Source organism: Setaria viridis, chromosome 3 (assembly GCF_005286985.2).
Source record: "Setaria viridis chromosome 3, Setaria_viridis_v4.0, whole genome shotgun sequence".
Lineage (NCBI taxonomy): Eukaryota > Viridiplantae > Streptophyta > Magnoliopsida > Poales > Poaceae > Setaria > Setaria viridis.
In genome coordinates, this window is record NC_048265.2 from 71542 (window position 1) to 95215 (window position 23674).

The 23674-nt window shown below is 51.9% G+C and overlaps 2 protein-coding genes across 2 annotated transcripts; both read right to left on the minus strand.

Annotated features, from left to right (window-relative positions):
- Positions 1-2947: 2947 nt before the first annotated feature.
- Positions 2948-6640, minus strand: LOC117847935 (protein unc-13 homolog). Its single transcript, XM_034729239.2, has 2 exons — positions 5348-6640; positions 2948-5235 (listed from the first exon to the last, which is right to left on the minus strand). Exons 1-2 carry the CDS (start codon positions 6638-6640, stop codon positions 3631-3633), a joined length of 2898 nt encoding a protein of 965 aa, XP_034585130.1. The 3' UTR covers positions 2948-3630.
- Positions 6641-7809: 1169 nt separating this feature from the next.
- On the minus strand, positions 7810-8825 carry LOC117847936 (glycosyltransferase BC10). Its single transcript, XM_034729240.2, has one exon. The coding sequence runs from the start codon at positions 8770-8772 to the stop codon at positions 7810-7812; it is 963 nt and encodes a 320-aa protein (XP_034585131.2). The 5' UTR covers positions 8773-8825.
- Positions 8826-23674: the final 14849 nt, after the last annotated feature.

The window sequence follows — 23674 nt, forward strand, 5'->3', positions numbered from 1 at the left end:
AGCGACACCGGCCACCGAAGTTGAAAACGTGAAAATGGCCATCGGACGTGTTTTCGACCATGAAAACGTGTGCTATAGGCCACAGAAGCCCAACAAAAGCGACACCGGCCACCAAAGTTGAAAACGTGGGGGATGGACTGAAGACGCGAAAATGGCCTCCGAACACGTTTTTGGCCTTGAAAACATGTGCTATAGGTCACGAAAGCCCGAAAACTATGACACCGACCATCGAGGTCAAAAACATGAAAATGCCCCCCGGACGCTTTTTCGGCCACAAAAATATGTGCTATAGGTCACGGAAGCCAAAAACAGCGACACTGGCCACCGGGGTTGAAAACGTGGTGGATGGACCGAAGATGTTAAAATGGTCCCCGGACGCAATTTCAGCCACAAAACGTGTGCTATAGGTCACGGGAGACCGAAAACAGCGACGCCACCGAAGTCGAAAACGTGGGTGATGGACCCAAGATGTGAAAATGGCATCTGGACGCATTTTCGGCTACGAAAATGTGTGCTATAGGTCACGGAAACCCGAAAACAGCAACACCGAGCACCGGGGTTCAAAACGTGAAAATGGCCTACGGACGTGTTTTCGAACACGAAAACGTGTGATATAGGTCACGGAAGCCCAAAAACAGCGATGCCGACCATCGGGGTCGAAAACGTGGGGATAGACCGAAGATGTTAAAATGGACTCCGGATGCGTTTTCGGCCAGGAAAACGTGTGAGGTCACGGGAACCCGAAAACAGCGACACAGGCCACCGAGGTCGAAAACGTGGGGGGTGAAACGAAGACATGAAAATGGCCTCTAGACGCATTTTCAGCCACGAAAACGTGTGTAGGTCACGGAAGCGTACCTTTGGTGGTTCTTCTGGGTATAATTTGCTGTCCTGATTTGCACACGCCAACCACCTACTGTAACTGAGGCATCAAGCTATCAACTGAAATATTGGTACATTACATCATTTGAAAAGAAACCAGAGGATGTCTCCTGATCCCTTGAGCAGATCAGAAGAACTTAGGTTCCACAAAATGGTATACTGCTGCTTTATACCCTTTTTTTTCTAAACTAGGTTTATAATAATGGCTGACATGTTACCTATATTAAACAGCATGGGCGTAGCTAGTTGAAATACTCAAATATGTTGTAAATTGTTCAAAAAAATCATGATCAATAAACAATTAAGTATTATCCATGAACAAAACCTAGTAATCATTTTTTTAATAAAGACTGCCATCTTTATTGTTCTACATCAAATTGCTAAGCGTCAAATCAGAAAACTAATTTTCCGATATACAGTGTGTTTCGATTATTATGCCACGTAAAGTTTTCATACTCTGGTGAACAGCTCATTCTAGTTATGCCAACAAGAGTAAAAGTAGAAAGCATGAAAAGAGCTACCCTTTCTTGCATCGTAGATTTCTTCAAGGTGAATCATAATTTTTTTAGATTGCAAAAGATCATAACCCTGGCACAAACTAAGTTGGTGAACATATTAGTCCCATTCTGACAAGTTTGCACAAGAAAGTAATGGCCATACCCTGCACTCCTGCAGATTGTCAAAGTTGGTGAACATATCAAAACGCAAGTACCACTGGAGAGGCTTACCTAGGCCAAGAATGTCTAGTGAAGAGACGAACAAGGGGTGGATCTTGGGTCTGGCAGCTTTGAAGTCACCAAGATGTAAAAGAAATCGAAACAGCAAGAAGAGTATAAGCCCTAGGTCATAGGAGAGGAGGAGAACTCACGTGCTGAGGAGGAAGACGCGTCGGCGCCACAATGGTGGATGTGGAGGTGGTGGTTGAGGCGGAGGCGTCGTCGCAAATCGGAGGTGGAGAGGTGGCACCTAGACAAGGAGATGGAGCGGCAGCGGCGCCTAGTGGCCAGGGAAGGCAGAGGGGTGGCGCTTGGATGCGGAGGGGCGGTGGTGCCTGACGGAGGTAGGGTGACGCGAGCGCTCGGGAAACGCCGCCCAAACCCTCAGGCTCGAGCTGGGGAGGAGCCGGCCCGTGGAAAAGGATGGGACGGAAGGGCTTCCAAAAGGCACGGTTGATTGAGCCGGATTCTTGCGTGGGCCTCCAAATCCCACTCGGGTCTGGGGTTTCCAAAGGAGAGTTCCACCGGTGCCATTCTGCGGCGGTGCTATGAGGCCTCCGCCGTGCTGCGCCCCGCGACCCTGAGCCAGCGGCTGGTGTTCTTTGCGGGCATATACCTCTGCGCGATCGGGACTGGCGGCGCGAAGGCGGGGGGCGGATCAGTTCGACGACGACAACGGCAAGAACGCGGCGGAGCGGGAGATGAAGGCGTCCTACTTCAGCTGGTTCTACGGGGTGGGCAACCTGGCCGTGCTCACCTCGGGGACCCTGCTGGTCTGGGTCGAGGAGAATGTCAGCTGGGGGCTTGGGTACGGCGCCTGCGCGGCGTCGATGGCGGTGGCCTCAAAACTCTGCTGCGGCTGGTCCCGATCTGGCTCACCTCCGCCGTGTACTTCGTCGCCAACTCCCAGACTCAGACCACCTTCGTGCAGAAGGGCACGATGATGGACACCAGGATCAGGATCGCCGGCGGCGCGTTCTCCGTCCCGACCGCGTCGATGACAAGCGTCATGACGGTGTCCGTGGTCGTCTACAACCGGGCCGCCGCGCCGCTCATGGGGCTCGGGCACGGCGCTGTAGTCGCCGCGTTCGCCGAGGTGCGCAGGCTGGCGAGCGCCAGGGCCGGGCATCGCGTGGCTGCTGCCGCAGTACGTGGTGATGGCCGTATCCGACGCGTCGGGCAGCTGGAGTTCTTCTACGACCAGGGCCGGAGACAATGAGGGCCGCGTCGACGGCGTTCTACTTCCTGTCGTTGTCGGTCGGGAGCCTCCTCAGCTCTCAGGGTAGCGTCGGCGGGCGGGCGGGCGGAAGGGGTGGTTCCCGGCGGACATGGACGAGGGGCACCTGGATTACTACTTCCTGCTTATTGTTGGAATCGCTGCGTTCGTTTTTATTTACCTCGCCAAGAATTATATTACAGAGTTAGATAGTCATAGGATTCTTTCTTATCTCTTTTAAAGGTCAACAAAATCTCAAATGTCTGCTAGCATTTGTCACTTATCACCTGCATGCAATCAAAATGCAAATATAAATTGGAATTGATGCAATTTGGATTGAACTTCATTCTGAAATGCACTTTGCTTATCTTTAGGAAAAGCTAACGCTCACTCAGGTGATTTGAGGGTCTCCCTGACACCGACAGGGGAGGACAACGATTTCGGTGAGGCGAAGTAGGAATAAGGGCAACGCGAGATGCTCCCAGCAGAGCCCAATCGGATCCCTCACGATCCGGATCTCGCCCGAACCAGCTCGACTATTTTTTTTCTCCTACACTTGAATTTTGTTTTTTTAGCTTCCTTCACTTCAGACCAAGATTGCTTTTTGTTTTTTTTTAGAAATTGCTCGAATGCTATATAACCTTTCCTTGTGTAATATATACACAGGCCAGACAAAAAGCAAGCTCGGCCGTGCAAAGAATTTCCCATCTCCCTGCTTCTTTAATTTCATCTCCAGTTAGTTGTTCACCTCCATCACCTACGTGTGTACTCGCCTACCTCCGAATTTGATCCTATGGGGGCTGGCGATCGAATTGGCTACCTTCTCTTGGGCAGATCGAAGGCTTTCCTTAGGAATCTGCTCGCTGCCTCGTCGTCTCGGTAGCACAGCACGCGGAGGACGGTGTTGGCGTCGGACCGGCTCCAGCGCCTCGTCGTGGGTGGCACTGCCATCGGCAGCTCAGCTGTCGGACTGGAAGCGTAGTGGCTGAGGAGCTCGTCGATGAGCTTCTCCGTGGGCAGAGCCATGAGCGCGAGCACCCCTTCCGCATGCGCCACCTCCCTCTCGACCGCCTCCTCCGGCAGCCCGAAGCTGCAGAACAGGCGCTTCAAGCTCGACAGGTCCTCCGCCACGGCCCCGTAGTCCGCTCGGCCGAAGGCCCGCCCGCTGCCGCCGGCGAGGACCACCGTGAGGAAGGCCTCCACGGAGGCCTTCATGACCTCGCGCACCGCCAGCGGCTGCGCGCGCTCGCTGAGGACGCTGGCGAGGAACGCGAGGCTCTGCTTCATGACTCGCAGCGCGGGGCGGATGCGGGCGTCGGAGACGACGCCCCCCTGGTAGAGCGCCTGGTGGAGAGCGTGGGCGGAGTCGAGGAAGACGAGGCGGTAGGCGGAGACCTCGGACACGTGGAGGCAGGCAGCGTCGAGGGCGGGGCGGGCGTGGTCGAAGGCGGAGCTCCGGGCGCGGCGATGATGCCGCTGATGCGCTGAGGAGGAGAGGGCCCTGTCGATGGAGTGGAGGACGGCGAGCAGATAGTGGAGGGTGTTGAGACGGACGTAGAGGCGCTGCGTGCCGCGGCTGGTGGCGGCCACCAGCCTGGTGAGCTTGCTGCTCGTGGCTATGTCGACGACCCCGCCGCAGCTGAGATGGCTGTCGGCGCCCGCCTGGCACGGCGGCGCCGCCTTCCTCCAGAGCTGCACGAGCTTCGAGTCCTGGTTGCACCGCGTCAGCGGCGGCAGCGGAGGGACGTAGCTCTCCTTACTACCGCAGGAGGCGACGAGCAGAGCGTACTGGTGGACAAGCCGGTCGATGCCGTCGACCAGGCACTGCAGGAGCTCCTCTCGGCAGGAAGAGGACGGCACCTGGATCTCCAGCAGCTCATCCATGGTGACCTTGGCCAGCTTCATCAGGTCTACCGCGGACTGCGCGTAGGGCTCGGTCTTGGACCTGGGGTTCCAGCTCTCCGAGTCCCGGACCCTCCTCACGCACTCTGCCCCCGTCGCCAACCGCTCGTCCATCCAGCCCTTGACGAGGCCAAAGATGGTGGAGTCCACGTCGTAGGGGACCATCTGCTGACGATGCTGCCGGCCGGCGGCGGCCTCGTTCTCGGCGGCGGCCATCTGTAGCAACGACTTGTCCAGCTTAGAGGCCGCGTGCAGGGCGCGCGCAGACTCGCTGCTCAGGCCGCTGCCCATCCTGGAGACGTACCGCTTCAGGAGAGCGCCGAAGCTGCCGTGGAGGGCGGCGGCGGCCACGACCGTCGGGCACGGGTGCCACTGCCGGAGGACGCGGCCGTACACCTCTTTCTCCACCCTCGCCAGCTCCATTGTCTGCGCCGCCACATACATCAGGGTCTCGCAAGGGTCCTCGTCCACCTCCACGATCATGCTGTCCATCTTCCCGGCGGTGCCGGTCTCGTGCAGCTGCCATTGCCAGCCATGGATGTACCGATCATGCATGATCCTTATTTTCTTTAAGAGAAGAGGGCATGCACGCACAGGAACACAGGATGGAATGGATAGGAACCGCACGTACCCTGATGAAAGCACGCCTCACCGACGACTTGATGTACCGCTCCACTTGCTCACTAGCCGAAACCGATGAAGACGATGATGATCCAGCAGAAAGATCACCGCCGGAGTCCACGGCAAGCGCCCCTCGCATCGCCGCCGTTAAGACAGCAATGGACACAACGTTCTCCATGGAACCTGCTGCTTGGTCACCAACACCAAACTCCTCGTGGTAATTTAGCAGCTTGTCTTCCGCCCAAGAATGCATGGACGCCAGTGTCGCCGCCAAGACCCTGAGGTGCCATGACTCGTCCTGCTTCTCGGCGTCGACGTCACTGACCTGCTTGAGCATCGTCAGGACCGCGCCAAGCAGGTCCGGCTCGACCTGCCCCGTGGTCACGTACCTCTCGAAGAGCAGCCAGGTGAAGCAGACGTCGTGGACCATCCTGTTGAGCCCCAGGACGCTCCAAGTCTTCCTGATGAGCTCGAGCAGCTCGTCAACCTCGTCCAGAACCGCCGTCTCGTCCCTGGCGTCGAACACGGCGCGGAGGAGGGACAGATAGAGGTGCACGTTGAGGGGGTAGCCGTCGGCCCAGCAGCAAGCATCGACCGAGCGCCATGACAGCGCCATTGCGGCGGCGGACACGGCGCGCACGTCGACGACGCCGGACCGGATCGTCTCGCGGAGCGAGGACGCCGCAGGGTTGCCGCGGTCGAGCGTCACTGAGGGGTGCGAGACGAGCCCCGCCTCTAGGACCTTGAGCTGGCGGAGCTGCCACGCGCGGTGGTCGCCGGCGTCGGAGAAGTCAGAGGGTTTGAGGTGGCGGAGGAGCTCCAAGGGAAGCACGAGAGATTCCACCTTCTTGGGCATCTGGGGGCCGACGAGGCAGCGCACAAGGGTCTTGCGGAGGCGACCGTCAGTCTGCTCGGTGACCCCCATCTGCCTCCGCATGATCTCCGCCGAAGTCATCGGGCGGCCGCCCGCTCCCACCATAGACCTCGTCTTCCTCACGCGCAAGCCAAGCGCACGCTTCAGGCGGCTCGTGGCCGCCATGTTCTTCGCTCCACCACCGGCGGCAGCTGTCGCTGGGATCGCCGCCGCCACCGCCCGGCCTCCGCCGGCTGCAGATGGGCGCGTGCCAGCGGGAGTGGATGATCGGCAGGCGGAGAAGAAGATCTCGTAGGCTGACTCCCGGAGCTCGTCCTGGCTGAGCGCGTCGAGGCGGCCGAAAGGCCACCGCAGCTCGGGAGGGAATGGATCCGGAATGGCGCCAGCCGCCTCCGGCAACGAGGATGCCGAGAGGCGGCGGCGGCCCATGGCGGGCAGGCACCGCCGATAGGATGGGATGGATGGATGGATCGGTCTAGCCGGCCTGCGTAGGGAAGAAAGGCGCTGCGCCGCGCGTACGTGCACGCATATCGCCGGCCTGCATGCACGTACGGCGGGCCGGGCGCCAACCCACGCGGAGGAGGCATATATGGGCGCCAACCCATGCACTTACGGCGGGCCTATATGAGATGCATGCGTGGATGACTAAAAACAGAAAAGAAAACCAGCAGTGTATCCGCTATACATAGATGGATATCCCCAAATCAGTATCATCAAGCATCCATGTAGCCCAGCAGGCATGCATATTTTGCAGCACCAAACCATAGTTCAGTTCTAGCTCTCGTATGGCCAGGGGGGGAAAATAAGCTGTGAGGTGTTTGACAACCTAAATTATTGGAGGTCTCGATTATTAGTTTGGAATGTTTATTCCCTAAGATGTCCTTGTTGCTACTGTGATTGTAATGGCAATTGAGGGTAATTTCGTTCAAGTGGTATGGGTAGTATGGTAAAAGACAAAAAATTAATCTGAAATAAACATATCTTGGACATGGGATTACGATAATCTAGTGGTACAGATTATATAGCCCTGTTTGTTTCTGCTTATAAGCGGCTTATCGGTGGAAATAAGTGAGAATCCCGCCAAACGCTTTGCTTATTTCCACCGATTCTCGCTTATGTGGTAAGCTGCTTCAGAAATCTGAACTACGAGAAGCGAGAAGCGAGAAGCGAGAAAATCTTCGCTTAGATTATAATCCAAGCGTGGCTAGGTAGACAAACAGGGCCATAATCAAACCCAATTATATAATCTAGAGGATTACCTAAGAGTTGAAGTGGATTAAGTTGGTGTGAATGGTGATTTGTTGGTTGTTTGAAAGCTTGTTTGTTGTTAGTTCTTGCTGGGAGCTAAATTGACGTGCGAGCCGAGTCAAGCAAACTCATTTAGATACCAAGATGCACCCCCTAGTGGCGACAAGCCCATGTATACAAACTAAACTCAAGTCAATGCAATTACCCAAGTCAACTAATAATTAATATACACAACACATACATCCGTACTCTATCTACAAAAGATGATAAGATGATGAGATGAAACTCTCGAGTAGCTTAGCTAGCAAGTAGATGATATGATATGGTGGTATGGGTGGATGAGAATTGAGTCAGAAGTCTAGGATGGTGGTGGTGAGGTTGAGCAGCGTCCCCAGCGCGCTGGGCGCGAACTTCCTGGCGAAGAGGTAGCAGACGGTGGTGGGCTTGCCGTTGTAGAGGCAGCGGGTGCCGTTGTTGCGGATGGCGGCGACGAAGCCGGCGGTGGTGGCGGCCCTGCCGAAGCGAGCGGGGTGCGGGCCCCCGCGGGACCAGTCGACCCAGGTGACGGTGCGGTTGGCGTTGCGCGCGCCGTGCCGCAGGTGCAGGTACGTGGGGATGTAGTGCTCGTCGGGGTAGCACGACGGCGTGCAGTGGCGGCGGAAGAGCGCGTAGTAGCGCTGGTCCGCCACCACGTCGACGGCGAGCTCCCGGCTGAGCTCGAACCACTCGGAGCCCTTGCGCCACTGCTCCTCCATCACCTCCGGCGCCATCGCCGGGTTGTACCGCCCGGCGCACTGGGGCACGTCGATGTTGTACGACTCCACGTAGCTGTGCGCCGAGTTGACGAGGTACTCGTACACCGTCCGGAAGTTGAAGACGGGCACGCAGCTCTCGGACACGAGCACGAAGCGCTGGTTGGACCAGTCCAGCAGCGCGTTGGCCAGCAGCCGCTTCTCCGCGTCGACCAGCGTGATGGAGCCCCACGACACCTCCCGGCTGGGGATCTGCCGCCCGTGGAACGGCGACGACCGCCGGTACCGGCCGGCGTAGCCCGGCAGCGCGTGCACGTACACCGAGAAGAGCCCCTCGTGCCCGCGGAAGAAGCGCTCCCACAGCGGCGCGAACGGCAGCGGGCCCCGCGTCAGGAACAGGAATGCCACCTTGGGCACGCGCTGGAACGGGTACTCCTCCGCCCGCGGCACCATGGACGCGCGCCAGAACAGCTCCGGGTCCGACATCGAGTGGCCCCACGGAGGCCCGGGGTCCACGAACCCGCGGAAATCCAGCAGTAATCCTTGTGCCCGCGGGCTCATCTTCAACTTCTTCTTTTGATGGTGGCTGCTGCCTCTTCCTGTGGCGGCGGCGCCATTATTGTCGTCGTCGCCGTCGTCGTTGTTGCTAGCTGCTACCGACGACGCCGCCGCCGCCGCCGCCGCCTCTGCCTGCATGGATGACGACGACAAAGCTGCAGACCCCCACACGCTGGTGCTGGTGCTGGTGCTGCTGTAGTAGTTGGCGCTGCTGGCCGCCAGCCCGATGATGACGCCGCCCATCAGGATCACCAGCGCCACCACGGCCTTGAGCAGCCCCGACGACCAGCAGTACTCTCTGCGCGCCGGGGCCAGCGGGAAGCTGTACTCCCCGCCGCCGCCGGAGCCAGAAGCCTCCTCCTCAATGCCTCCTCGCCGGGACTTGAGGGTGCCCGGCTTCATATCCCGATCGATCGGAGCTGAGGAAGAAGCACCCGATCGATCGAGGGTGGCGATCGAGATGGCCGGAGATGGAGATCCACCATAGCCGCGCCCAAGAATAAGGGATCGAATAATGGATCGAGGGGAGCGAGCAATGCATGCGTGCATGCATGCGCTAGCTAGCAGCAGATGGGCACGTGCCATTCCTAGCGACTACGACGGGAGGGGAGCGATCGATGGCCAAGACAAGGCCGGCCCGGTCGTCGCGGCGCCCGCATTCATCGCCTGCACTCTCCCCCTCCACTGCCACATATGGTACTGGATCTCTTTTCCTCTGCAGGCTTCCTAGATTCCAAACACTTCCTTCAAATAGTTTTAAATTTTTGGAAAAACTTGGGGTTTTCATGTTTCCGCCGAATACTAACTTGGGGTTTTCATGTTTCGGCTGGGGCACTACAGAATACAGACCGAATACTAACTTGAGGTTTTCATGTTTCCCAGTTTGTCTTGAGCTTTAATTTGTAATTTTCTTCCTTCTTGTTTTATTTCTTTTCTTTTATAGGGACCGTTTTCTTCCTTCCACGATACAATGACCCTGTTGCAGTAGCCCTACCTCTTGCTTATATGTATATTGTTGTTGATGTTGTAATTGGAAGTCACAAGGAGAAAGAAGTACAAGATATCTTGCTTGGAGCCCAATATCTCCCCTTCTCTTAGCCGAGGGCTCTCCTTATATCATCTTAAGAGAGCCCACCTTTTTTTCCTAACAAGACAAAAAAGTTACCATTGCTAATCTTATTTCTATATGTGGATGCGTATTTGGTCTATCTTGCTGATGTCATCCTATATAAGAGAAATCTTGGCCCCCATAGGGGTGCTGTTGTAGGCTTGCTTTTTCAATATTAGCGGCTGGTATCCATGGCCATGTTCGGCAGGCTGTGCAGCAGCATGCAAAGGTTCAAAAAAAAAGCATCGCAAACTGCATGCAGCCAGCAGTGTAGCGTAGCGCAGCCAGCAGCCTAGCTGCCAAACAAGGCCCATATGTCAGGATAAAGTAGCAGGTGGGAGACTTGCTTATCCTCCCATATGACAGAATAATGCAGTCTGTCTTGCCAACCACCAGAGCTCTTCCTTTGTAGCGAAGGTAGCCTTCTTGCTTCCTGGGACAGCATCGTCGTCGTGGTCGTTGTCCTGGGACAGCTCTTCCTTTGTTGTATACTTCTCTACTTTTACCTTGCATCGCTAGTTACTTTGCCTAAAGTTGTAACTCATTTGTTAAGTACATGTGATATTATGTGCAGCAGCTCTTGCTATGAGAAACTTGAGACATCTAGAACTACTTAAAATGCATGACTCAATAGTACTTTAATGGGGGTAATGTTAGTTTGAACTGAACCTAGTTCTTCACGTGTTGTCTGTAGCAATTTCGCCAAAATTTGAGAGTGGAGTACAGCAAGATGCGCATGAGTTCTTCTGCAACTTGCTTGAAAAATTGGACGAGGCATGTGTCGTGCCTAGATCCTCGTTAGAGGAACCATCTTCGACTGAAGAAGGGGGCATTGCAAAAAAAATATTTGGAGGCTGACTAAAAAGCCACATAAAGACTTGTGAACTTATTTTTTGCCTCTTGGATCCCAATGATCTCTAATGCCTTACTGCTACTTATTTCCCCTTTTTGCTTTTTCCTCAGCTGCGTTGATCAGAGTGCAACTGTTGCTCAGATAAATCTGAGCCTCTAACACAGGAGACCAACTCTCTAGAAGGGACCCAAATCTTTTATTCACCTACTCATAACTTGATACAACACTCACTCTTACACTCTATATGGCTATCCTACCATGACACCACTACACAACATGGCAACCTTGTCATCTCTTCACCTATGGCTCACATGCCACTCTATGCCATGGTATGGCTAGGAGGGAGGGGGCACCTCTATTTATAGGTGCTCATGATCATTGTGGTGTTGCCATGTGGCAACTTCCACACTCTTCCATACAAAATATCTTAACTCTAGAATCATTCTCATCCTTATCTAGTTTGTTATATTTCTACCATGCTAAAATATCTAGTTCTAGAGTATTCTACACTTCACCATGAAACATGGTAACTATGGCTCATGCATTCTCTCCAATTTTCTAGAACCTTCTTACCTTGCCAAGATTTTATCCTTATACATGGCAAAGTTAGTCTCTTGAAATTTCCATAATCTTCTGGAATGTTCCAAGTATGCATTGTATATTTTAACACATTGTTTTCAATTTCCACACACAAGTTTATTGTCTTTCTATAACAGCTTTTGATGCGTAGGCGCCTTTTTGATTCTTGCTCACCTAAAGCTTCTCAAGGCGCAACGGTAGAGCAATGAACTCCAAAGCCAAGGTATTCCTTAATATTGTTTGTGATGTGAATAGGACCTTTTGAAATTAAAGGATTCACTAGTTATAGCATGTACTCAATAACATAAAATGTTATGTTCTGAATAATTTTTTAACCAATCTCATTTTTTTTTATGAAACAGGAGGGGATGATCCCCTGCTGGATATATATTATAAAGAAAAGAACAGCAATTTGAGAGGTACAAATCAGGAAACAAAGAAAGAAAGAAAAACATAAAGATTACAATGAGTGCTCTAGCCATTCCAACATTGGTTGCTTCCAAGCCTCTTTTACTCGCAGAACAACCTGAGTAAAAATAATCTTAAACCGCAACATAGCATCTTGAACTGATGGAGTAATGCCTCTGAATATCCAGTCATTTCTTTCCATCCAAATACACCAGCTCATGAGAACAATGATTTCCATAAAAAACGGAACGTGCAGTTGAGTTTTAAAGCTAGTGAGGATGGTGTAGGGTTCATCTGTCAAGTTAGCAAACAGGCTTATATTGATCCAACATTCTTGGGCAAAAGGGCAATGTAGGAGAAGATGGAACAAGGTTTCCTCATTGTTATGCTGACACAAGACACAAGAATAAGAGGCTAGAGCCATATGTTTTCTTTGAAGTACATTTCTTGTACTTAATCTGTCATTGAGGAGGAGCCAGGAAAAAAATTTGTGCTTACTTTGGCATTTAGATTTCCAAAGCCACCTGAAAACTTGGTGGACTTGTCGATGTCCAGACAGTGCATGATAGACTTTTGATGAAGAGAAGTGTGAATTACCCCAGATATATGTCCAACAGTCTTGATCCTCATTAAATTGTACTGCATTCAAATATGTACCCAATTGAAGTAGCTGATCCATAGCTTGAGTCGATAAAGGCAAGTTGAAAAGCTGATGCAAGTTGGACAATTCATATGCTTGCCTGACAGAGATGTCATCCTTTGTAGTGAAAGAGTATAAGTGTGGGTAAGTTTGTGCAGGAATCTTATTGTTCCACAAGTCATGCCAGAGAAGACATGTCATACCATTATGCACAATTACGGATGCTAGACCTTTGAATTTATCCAGAAGTTTTACAACATCTTTCCACCAAAAGGATCTTTTTCTTACTTGTCCTGGTAACCTACCAGAAGTATAATATTTCTCCCAAATTAGGTGTACCCATGGAATATCTGCCTTGTTAAAAAATTTGTGGAGATATTTGAGTAGAAGAGCTTCATTCTGAGTTCTCAAATTTAACACTCCAAGGCCACCCTCTTCCTTTGGCAAACAAACAAGTTCCTAGGCAGCTTTTGGTGCTTCCCTATTATTTATATCAGATTTTCTCCAGAGGCAACATTTTCTATATTTGTCCACTTGTTTATACACTGTCTTATGTAGCAGAAAAGTGCACATATAGAACATTGGCATGGCTATGAAAATTGAATTTGTCAACTGAAGTCTTCCTGCATCTGACAGAAAATTTGAGGTGGATACCAATCATCTTTCACATCTAGTTACCATGGGCAAAAACTCTTCAATCTTTAGCTTGGTAAGACCAAGAGGTAGCCCTAAGTAAGTAAAGGGAAGTTTGCCAATAGCACATCCAAAAGTCTGCGATAAGAATTGTAATTTTTCCTCTGTGATATTAATGGGCACCATCATTGATTTACAGAAATTGACTTTGAGACCAGTGGACAGAGCAAAATTGTGGAGGAGCTGCTTCAAATGTAACAGCTGATTAGGGCATCCCTCCATGATTATTAGGGTGTCATCAGCATACTGTAGAATGGGGAAATCATTACTATACGTCAGTGGAATTGGGAGTGTGAGATGACCTTGTTCTTTGGAGTCATTTACAACTGTTTGTAGAAGATCAGCCCCTAAGACAAAAAGAAGGGGTGAAAGGGGATCCCTGTGACGACCGACCCCTAATCTTCCGAGTTAATCTTAATCGGAGCCCTTGATCATAGTCATCTATCTTGTTTTACCGCGCCTGAGTGCTCAGCCTTCAGCCCGATCCCGACCCCTGAAACCCAACCCCTCCCCGCTTCGCTCCGATCCCGACCCCGGCGATTTCAGCCCACCATCGGATCCTTCTAAGTCTTCCTCAAACGTCCGTTCTATCCGCCCGGTGGACCCGCGAGATCTTTTCCCCCAGATCCTCCGCGACAGGCGCACTCGAGTTGCATGCCCGCTTCAGAGTCTCCCTGCCGCGTGGCTCGTCTTCTCCGACGCCACCGCTCAGTTTTGTCTCTGGCTAGCGACCGAGTGGTTTCTCGCGCCCCCTTCCCTAATGGCAGCGGAAGCCCCTCTGCAACCTTTCTGCAGAGCCTCGCCTCCCGCGCCCATCATCACGCCGCCAGATCCCAGCCCCAGAGCCCGATGTCGCCCGTCTTTTCCGTCACTTCGACCACAGTCGCGCCGCCTGGTCTCCGCTACACGACGATTCCTCCATCGCCAACCCCGACCACGGCAGCGACAGCTCCTTTCCCCGCCCTGTCAGAAGCCGCCCGACAATCTGTTGCTCCGCGCTCGCCCGCGCGCCCGCGGCTGTCTGTCTTCTCACCTGTGCGCCCTCGATTCTAGCGCCGTTAAACCGGTCGCTTCCATCCAATCTTCCGCACGGCGACGCCCGCCTCCGCCAAATCCCAACCACCGGCATAACCGCTCCTGCGCCGCCCTGACGACAGAACCCAATGACCGCTGGCGTCACCCCCGGAGTCCTGCACCACCGCCCTCTTCGCTCAATCGCCGCCACGGCAGAGCACTCCATTGCTTCTCCCCAGCCTTCGCGCCGCTCCTCTCTCTCTCTCTCCCGCGCCACTTCCTTTCTCCGTTCCAGCAGCTATAAAAGGGATGCACCAGTCGCCGGAGTTCCCTCCGCCATTGTTGCCTTCAGCCATTCCCTCGCTCCCTGCTCAAGCTCCTAGCGCCACACACCAAGTTCTTGAGGAACTCTTCTCTCAGATTCTCCCTCAGTTTTCTCCAAGTCACCCAGCCGCTTGCTCCTCCGTGCTGCGTAAAAGCTTACTTGTGATCTGCAAGAAGCATCGCCGCCGCCGGAGCATTGCCGGTCTTAGCCGTTGTTCAAAGCTTTGGTCCCTCCACCCAAGTCTGCCTCTTCTCGACCCCAAGCTTTCCTTTCAGGAAGAAGGTAAGTTGCCGACCCCCAGTCCGCTTCGCCCGACCCCGGTTCCGTCTCGCCCGACCCTATATGTTCCGCCGACCCTTATCTGCCTCGCCTGAGGGTTCGGCTGTGATCTTTTTCTTCAACCCGAGGGTGTATGTGTAAAAGTTAGGAACCCTCCAGCGCTTGCGTACGAGGAACCCTAGTATACACATCCTCTAGTTCAAGGATCAGATCATAAGTTCCTTTCCGACCCTTGCCTCTTGATCATCACCAGCTCTCTTGAACCTCCCTACCCTCTTGCTCTTTGTCGCGAGTTTCTGGGCTCAGGCGAGCCAGTGTTGCGGTTGAAATAACCGTCTATGCTAACTTTTGCATTGCATTCGTGTAGAGCTACACCTCGCCGACGGCTTCTACGAGCTACACCCGGCGCCAGAAGACGAAGCTGTAGCTGAGCTCCTGCCCGCTGAAGCCGAAGTCGCCCCCGAAGTCGAGCAGTTTCCTTCCTCTTTGCTTGAAGGCAAGCCCCGGTTGCATGAAAACCCTGCGTGTTTTACCAAACTTGCGCATGCCTTCTGTAACATGCTTGTGCATTTAAGTATAGGAGTTGTTTGAAACCCTAGATGCATGACTTAGTTGTTCCCATGATCTGATCACTAGCTGTTGGACCGAGTAGTTGCATTGCTTAACTAGGAAACGGTAAAAGCCGAGTGATTTCCTGTCACTCGCGAGTTGTAGGAGTTGGATGTCTACCTTCCTGTTATAATTATAAGGATGATGGACGGGGCAGGGTTTTGTTAACTCTTTGGTGGTCGGATGGTTGCCCCGTCTGTCTATGAAAGCTTGCTAAGGCCCGACAGCGGTGGTGTTCGTGATCAAGTGTTTGAAAGTACTAGCCTCATACTTAGTATGGGATGAGGAAGCCTAGTATCGGATTGAACCTAGACGTGAGCGGTCGCCCCATTGTTCTTGGAATGGAGTTTCCCCTGCTGGTTGTCGCACGTGGTGGCAAGCGTGGTCACGGGACGGCAGAGGCCGGGTCTGTGGAACCTTGCACCAAAGGAAATGGGCCCGACACGGGTTAGGGGATTGATGGGGAAGGCCGACACAGGAAGCGACCTCCGGGTGTGCGGATGTCGTGAGGCTAGGTTCACCATGCATGGTTAAAGAACTCGAATCGATTCGTCTGCCTCTCACAGTTTGAGATTGCTTGATCGCTATGTCACCCTGAGTAAATGAGGAATCTGATGATGACATGTTTGTTGACTTATCTACACATCTTGTTTGGTTCTATGATTGCTTAGAATAGGTTGCAAAACCTAGACCGGCTAAATGAACTTAGAACCGGAGCTAAAACTTAAAAGTAAGGTTTTACTTAGTGCTTTTGGCAACCAAACCCCTCAGCCATAAAGCCCTGCATGTCTAGAAGGAGGAGTAGTTTTACTCCTATCGGTTAAGTCTTGTTGAGCTTAGTAGCTCAGCCTTGTTGTGGCTCCTGTTTTTCAGGTGAAGCTGTTGCTCCCGACCCCTCTCTTGCTGGCGCTTGGCCGCCCCAGCTTCCGCCGGGCTGGACGGTCGAGTGGGATCCCTCCTCGGACGGCGAGGAGAGGAATCAGTGATGTCCCGGTTGGCCTCACCAGGACATACGACCACGACGATTGCTTCCGCTAGTGTTTACATCTATTGTTTCTTTTGAATCCTGTAAAACTCTGATGTTGGTTTCTATGGCCGAACTAATGGGTAAACTTGCCTAACTCAGTGGACTCGTTGTATTCTCTGGAACCACTCACCTTCGTGTGAGGTTGCTAACTCGATCCTGTTCAAGTGGTTAATCGGATGTAATCCGACGGCACTTTGTGTTAACTTGGTTTAGGCAGGAGTGTCGCATGTTAGGCGGCTTAACCCTGTTTAATCCAGCTAACCCGAAGTGGATCCGCCACAGCTGGTATCAGAGCCGTGTTTAGCAGTACAGAGAACACAACAAGCTCTAAACACTTCTTTGAAAAGATAAAAGTTGCAAGAAACTTTTGAAAAATCTCGTACGATCGTTAAGGATGGCTTTAGTGCGAGAGGCCCTAAGGGATTTTGGGTTTGTTTTAGGTGACTAATAATTACTTGGTTATCTTGCTAACCCTTCCAGCACTTCGCCACGTCTATCATACGTGTGCCGAGTTCCGCATCACGAGCATGCGAAGGTTGATAGGGAGTTCTATTCAAAGGACCCTATCCTCGTGGTTGTTTTCGCCCACGTTACACACGTGCGCAGGTTCCGTATGTACTCCATACGAAGGTTGGTACGGTTCGATTCCAACGAACCTATGAGCACGGTTGGTTCGCCACGTTTATCATACGTGTGTTGATTCCGCATCACGAGTATGCGAAGGGTTATATGGTTCCATTCAAAGGGAACCTATTTCCACGGTTGAGTGCTGTCCATGCAGCCTTAAACGCATGGGTGCCGTTCCTATAGTGAGCGGTAATGTTTGGGAACGCTTTCGTGGGTGCTGGCACGAAAGGTTCGTGTGTTGGTGTTTTCTGTAGGTACGCTAACCGCGTTCGTTAGGAGACGTTGTAGAACCGACTAGTTATTATCGGGAGAGACGTAATTGTTGCCTTGTCACCGGCACTGACCCTGTAAGACCCAAAAGTTTCGGGCAGTTGTTTTTGGTTAAGTATAAGGTAGGCCGTGCATGCGTCATAACTAAAAAGCTGTAAGGTTTCCTTCTCCACAGCCACCTTGTTCGGAAGAGTTCTTTTTGGATCTAAGGATTTCTAGTTTCTTCAGTTGCTCTCGGTTAAAGCCGAATGCTTCTCTGTCCGACCCCTGACCTGACCCTTGGAATCTATATCACGTGGTTTTGGTTTCTTGGTTCCAGATGGCTGTTCCCGGGCATGTTCTTTTTGGAGCGGATGGTACTTTCCAGTCGACATGTCTGCATTTCGAGGGTTTTCCCGCGATTCTGTGGGACACGTTGAAGTGGTTTGGGTACCAGTCCCCACCCTTGTACGCCGGACGGCTGTATCTGGAGCAGGGTATCCAGACGTGCCAAGTGCAGGCGGTGGTACCTCCTCCCCCTGTGCGGCCCGACTGGCCCTCTTTCGGCATAATAGCCTATGGCTTTGCTCCTGAGGACACATGGGAGTCTGCCGCTCTTCAGCTTCTCACCCGATTCTGCCAGCTGCATCCCTTGGAGATCATGCTCGACCCGATCGGCCTTTTCCCCGTCAGGAACCGGCTGGACCCGGCATGGCTTGACCGCGTCGGGAATATTGAAGGGCTAGCCACCACATGCGCCATGGTCACCATCTCCACCAATATCAGGTGCATGACAGCTCTTTACCGGCTGATAGAGCTTCAAGGGAGAGCCATGACCCTCTTCGCCCGAACAGCAGCGGATGCTCACGTGTACCTCCAATCGGCACGGAGAGATATGGTAGGCCAAACCTACCAGCTTATTCAACGGGGTATCCAGATCCACGACATGCAAGACCGGATCTCCGAGCTTGAGGGAGAAGTCGCCGACCTAGTGGACGGCATGATAGAGCTATCGGAGGAGAAGATGGAGATAGAAATGGAGTTGGCAGTTGCCAATGCCCATTTGGAGGAGCATCAAGCTGAGCTCGATGATATGCATGCCCTCCACCTGCAGCTCGAAGCTCAAGAGGACCCTGAGGAAGACGAAGGAGCGTCCAGTATGGATATCGAGGAAGATGGCGCCCCTTCTCCTACTCATAGTGTCCATTGGTAGATTGAGGGTTCTCAGGGAATCATTCTTTTGTTGTACTCCTCGGCAGCCTAAATTTTGGAAAGGTTGTAATATGTTAGCCTAGAGTTGAGTACTCCCTGTGATTGGAACACCGTTGTATATAAAGTCAATTCTGATATCTGGCCTTTAATCCTTGCACGGTGTGGATGCTAGGCTAAGTGAGTTGCCCCTGTGTTGACACCAGATTTTGACCAATCCTATAAATTCGGAGTACAAGATAATTGGAGTCACGTACAACATTAAGAAGCTAGCATGCGTGCATATCGGCACGGAGTCCAAATCGGCTTCATTGGATTGATCGGCAAGGAGAGGCAAGGATGATATAAAGGAAAGGCCAGCACGTATGGATAAAAATGATTAGAATATACAACATGGATTCTGATGCACTTTGCATGCCATGTGTGGGAGGCTTCTAGAATAATTATGCATGCCGCCGATCTGTGCATGTACGGGAGGTTGTTTCATAGAATAAAATATTTTAGAGATAGAGTTGGGTTAGTTAGAGATAGAGTTTTTTATTAGAAAAGATTGTGTACGTGACTTGCCTTGTGCGTGGTTGTTGCCAATTATGTAACGTCCGCCCTATAAATATAAAGGGACGTGGCCATTGTAAAGAATAATCACACGATCAATATACAACACATTTATCTTTTATTTACCTTTCCGGCTTCACGCCATTGCATTAGGAGTAGGAGTAATGTAGCTTCTCGACGAGTTCCTTCTAGCAAGCTGGGTTGCATCGACCTCGATCTCCGGCGAGCTGCAAAGTTCCGTCACCAGGTGTTCTAGGCTTTAACCACTGGGCGCATCGCTGTGGTTTCGTCTATTTTCATCTACCAGTTATCGAATATCTTGGATCTTTGACTTACGGCGCATCGCTTCTGTCTCGATCTACGGTATTCACCAGTTATCCCGCCTTGATTAAGCTTGCATCGGCTGATATTTATCTGTTCTATCGTCTTGCCGTTTACGACATATTAATTATTATTAATTCTGTCGGAATAGACGATAGATCTATTTTTAATAGCCTGTTGCATCTTGATCTTGGCCATCCTTCGAGTGTTGTTGGGAGTAAGTTCCGTTGTGATTGGATCATCGGCTAGCGGGGTTCAGATTAATGTCCTGCTAAATATTTCTACACTGCAACTACCGGGCGCATCGCTGTGGTTTCACCTAGAGATATTGGTGGTGATGTTAGTTTAGATCTCATCGGCTTGTGGCTCTAGCTATGGCGGGGCAACAACTCAACAGCATCCTGTTTTCTATCGGCCGTTTGGCCGATATTTATTGTAAATTATATTAAATCGGCTGGATGGCCGATGAATCACTCACATTCATCAAGGTACTGGAATCGGCTTCACAGCCGATATATTTGTCATGATTTATTTTGTTGCACCATTATCGCTACTGTGCCAAGATTATATCGGCCTGATCGGCCGGTTGCCTCGGACTTCACAATAACTATCATCTCCTTGTCAGTTGAATGGTCAAACTGACTGGCACGCCCGCGCACACCACGCGCGCCGATTTGGATTCTGCACTGGAGTTAAGCAGATCTCCCAGGTCCTCATGTGCTGATGCAGGGTCCACCACCGCCAGGATTTTGCGTCAACAGCCGTGACCATATGCCGTTTTCGGGGAGCCTGTTCAGTTGGCCGACCCCATTTTGTGAGACCGAGTGCGCCGACCCTTGAGGCAGTTGCCGCCTCGTCCGACCTTTTTAAGTATAGATCGTTGCCGACCCCTTTTTCTCGGAAGGATCGCCTAACCCGACCCCTTGGCTTGAGTTGGATCATAGGAGTCCGTACATGACATGTTTTGCCTGAAGTTGAGTACCAGGTCAAGATAAATGCTATCTACACTGAGAATGAGAAAAGTGTGTTTTCCCTATGAGGACGTGTGTTGCACCATTGGCAAGAGTTGCATTGGAGAATTTAAATTAAACGATCCATTTGTTGGAGTACATCTAAGGTTATGAAATTAATGGAGCGTTAACTCTTGCAGATGGCGCATTGCACCAGGTCTGGTTCTGTGCCCGGCAGTAGCGAACCGCGACCGGATCTTCCCCCGCCCCCGCCCTCATCGCCACTGGAGGCAATCCTAGCAACTCAAACTGAGCTGCTAAGGCATCTGGTACACGGGCAATAGCAACAGCCACATGATGGAAGGGCTCAGCAGCAGCTGCATATCACTCGGTATGAGGAATTCCTGGGGACACAGCCCCCTTTGTTCCAAAAGACACAAGAACCGCTCGATGCTGACGCCTGGGTTCGTACGATCGAATCCAAGTTTGAGCTTCTCACCACCCCATGCCCCGACAACAACAAGGCTCAGTTTGCAGCTCAACAGCTACGTGGCTCCGCACGGCTTTGGTGGGATCACTACCACGCCATGCTGCTGGCTGGCCACGTGGTCAGTTGGAATGAGTTCAAGACGGCGTTCAAGGCGCATCACATTCCAGATGGTCTCTTGGAGCGCAAGCTCAACGAGTTTCTGGCCCTTACCCAAGGAACCCGAGACGTGCTGCACTACGCTCAAGCTTTCAACGACCTGTGCCGTTATGCCGGTTACCATGCAGACACAGACGAGAAGAAGCAGGACAGATTCCGCCGAGGACTGAGCTTGGAGCTCAGGGAAAGGTTGAACCCCATCAAGGTGGACACCTACAATGAGTTGGTCAATCTGGCCATATCTCAAGAGGATTGCATGCAAGCTCTCAAGGCCGACCAGAAGAGGAAAGCCTCTGTGGCATTTCCAAGTCCGCCGACTCGAAGGTTCCGGATGGTTCCTCCACAAGCCCCTGGCCGACCCCAGCAGTCAGGAAGGTAGATCGCCCAACCCCCGCCAGTAACAGCGCCTCGTTTTCCAGGCTTCCAACCGCAGGTGCCCCGGCCGACCCTGCCAACACCACCCCGCCCGGCAGCTAGTAGCCGTTGTTTTACCTGCGGCAACGAAGGGCATTTTGCAAAGGACTGCCCCAGGAACAAGAATCAACAGCAAGGTCAGAACCCCATGGCAGCCAGAGGAAGAAGGCCCAAGGTGCAAGTCCGACAAGGCCGACTCAACTACACCAGCTTGACCGAGCTCCCCAAAGGTGCGCCAGTAATGACGGGTACTTTCCTTGTTTTAAATCAAGCTGTTGTTGTGTTGTTTGATTCGGGAGCCTCTCATAGCTTTATCGGGAGTAAGGCTAGGGAAAGATGTGAGCTGGATGTCGATCACACTAAGGAACCATATGTGATCGCCACTCCTGGAGGAAGGATAACTTCGGATCAGATTGTTGTTCTTGTACCTCTCCAGCTAGGCCCCACCCTCTTCAAGGAAAACCTTATCATCCTTGACCTAGAAGGCATAGATGTCATCCTTGGTATGGATTGGATGGGACGACATCAGGTGGTTCTAGATACAGCAGCCCGATCCCTCTCCGTCAGCTCACCCTTCCATGGCAGTTCTACCATATCCTTGACCCATCCTAAGTCTGCACTCCCTTGTGCCTACCCCCTATCGGGAGCCCGTCTAGAAGGCCTCCCTGTTATCTGTGAGTACCCCGACGTGTTTCCGGAAGACTTGCCTGGTATGCCACCTGATAGAGAAGTGGAGTTTTCCATAGAGTTGATCCCTGGCACAGCCCCAATATCTAAGAGACCCTATCGGATGCCACCCGCCGAGTTAGCCGAGTTGAAGACCCAGTTGCATGATCTGTTAGAAAAAGGCTTCATCCGACCTAGTACATCATCTTGGGGTTGCCCTGCCCTGTTTGTGAAGAAGGATGGCAGTCTACGTATGTGTGTGGATTACCGACCCCTCAATGCTGTGACCATCAAGAACAAGTACCCACTGCCACGCATTGATGTCTTGTTTGATCAGTTAGCCGAAGCAAAAGTGTTCTCCAAGATCGATCTTCATTCTGGTTATCACCAAATCAAGATCCGACCTTGCGACATACCCAAGACAGCTTTCTCTACCAGATATGGACTGTACGAGTACCTAGTCATGTCCTTTGGACTCACCAATGCACCCGCCTATTTCATGTACCTCATGAACTCGGTATTCATGCCCGAGCTGGACAAGTTTTTAGTGGTGTTCATTGATGATATCCTAGTGTACTCGAAGAACGAAGAGGAACATGCCAACCATCTTCATGTAGTTCTCCGACGGCTAAGAGATCACCAACTCTATGCCAAGTTTTCCAAGTGTGAGTTTTGGTTAGATAGTGTTAAGTTTTTGGGACACACTATCTCCAAGGACGGTATAGCTGTTGACCCCAGTAAGGTGCAGGAAGTCATGGAATGGAAGCCTCCTGCCTCAGTGCACCAGATCAGAAGTTTCCTTGGACTGGCCGGCTACTATCGGCGTTTCATACCGGATTTCTCTAAGATAGCTAAGCCGATGACCGAGTTGTTGAAGAAAGAGGTCAAATTTGTGTGGGACAACAAGTGTGAAGAGGCCTTCAAGACCCTAAAGCACTTGCTGACCACAGCCCTGGTTTTGGCTCAGCCCGACCCCTCTAGGCCGTATGACGTATACTGTGACGCCTCTGGCACTGGACTTGGGTGTGTTCTTATGCAAGGCAACCGAGTCATTGCCTATGCCTCACGGGCGTTACGACCTCATGAGCTGAGCTACCCAACCCATGACCTTGAGCTAGCGGCAGTGATACATGCCTTGAAGATATGGAGACACTACCTAATGGGAACCCACTGCAACATCTACACCGACCACAAGAGCCTCAAGTACATCTTCACCCAAGCCGACCTCAACATGCGCCAAAGAAGATGGTTGGAGCTGATAAAAGATTATGAATTGGAAGTGCACTATCATCCCGGCAAAGCCAATGTGGTAGCCGATGCCCTTAGTCGCAAGCACCATTGCAACTGCTTGTTGTCAACAACTTTCACCAAGACTCTGTGTCACGAGATGGGAAAACTCGGTTTGGAGATTATTTCTCAGGGAACCCTTGGTCACATCACCCTTGACTCAGTTTTGGAAGACCAAATCCGGTCAGCACAAGTAAGAGATAAGGAAATACAACTGTTGACACCGGATTTTGACCAAACCTATAAATTCGGAGTACAAGATAATTGGAGTCACGTACAACATTAAGAAGCTAGCATGCGTGCATATCGGCACGGAGTCTAAATCAGCTTCATTGGATTGATCGGCAAGGAGAGGCAAGGATGATATAAAGGAAAGGCCAGCACGTATGGATAAAAATGATTAGAATATACAACATGGATTCTGATGCACTTTGCATGCCATGTGT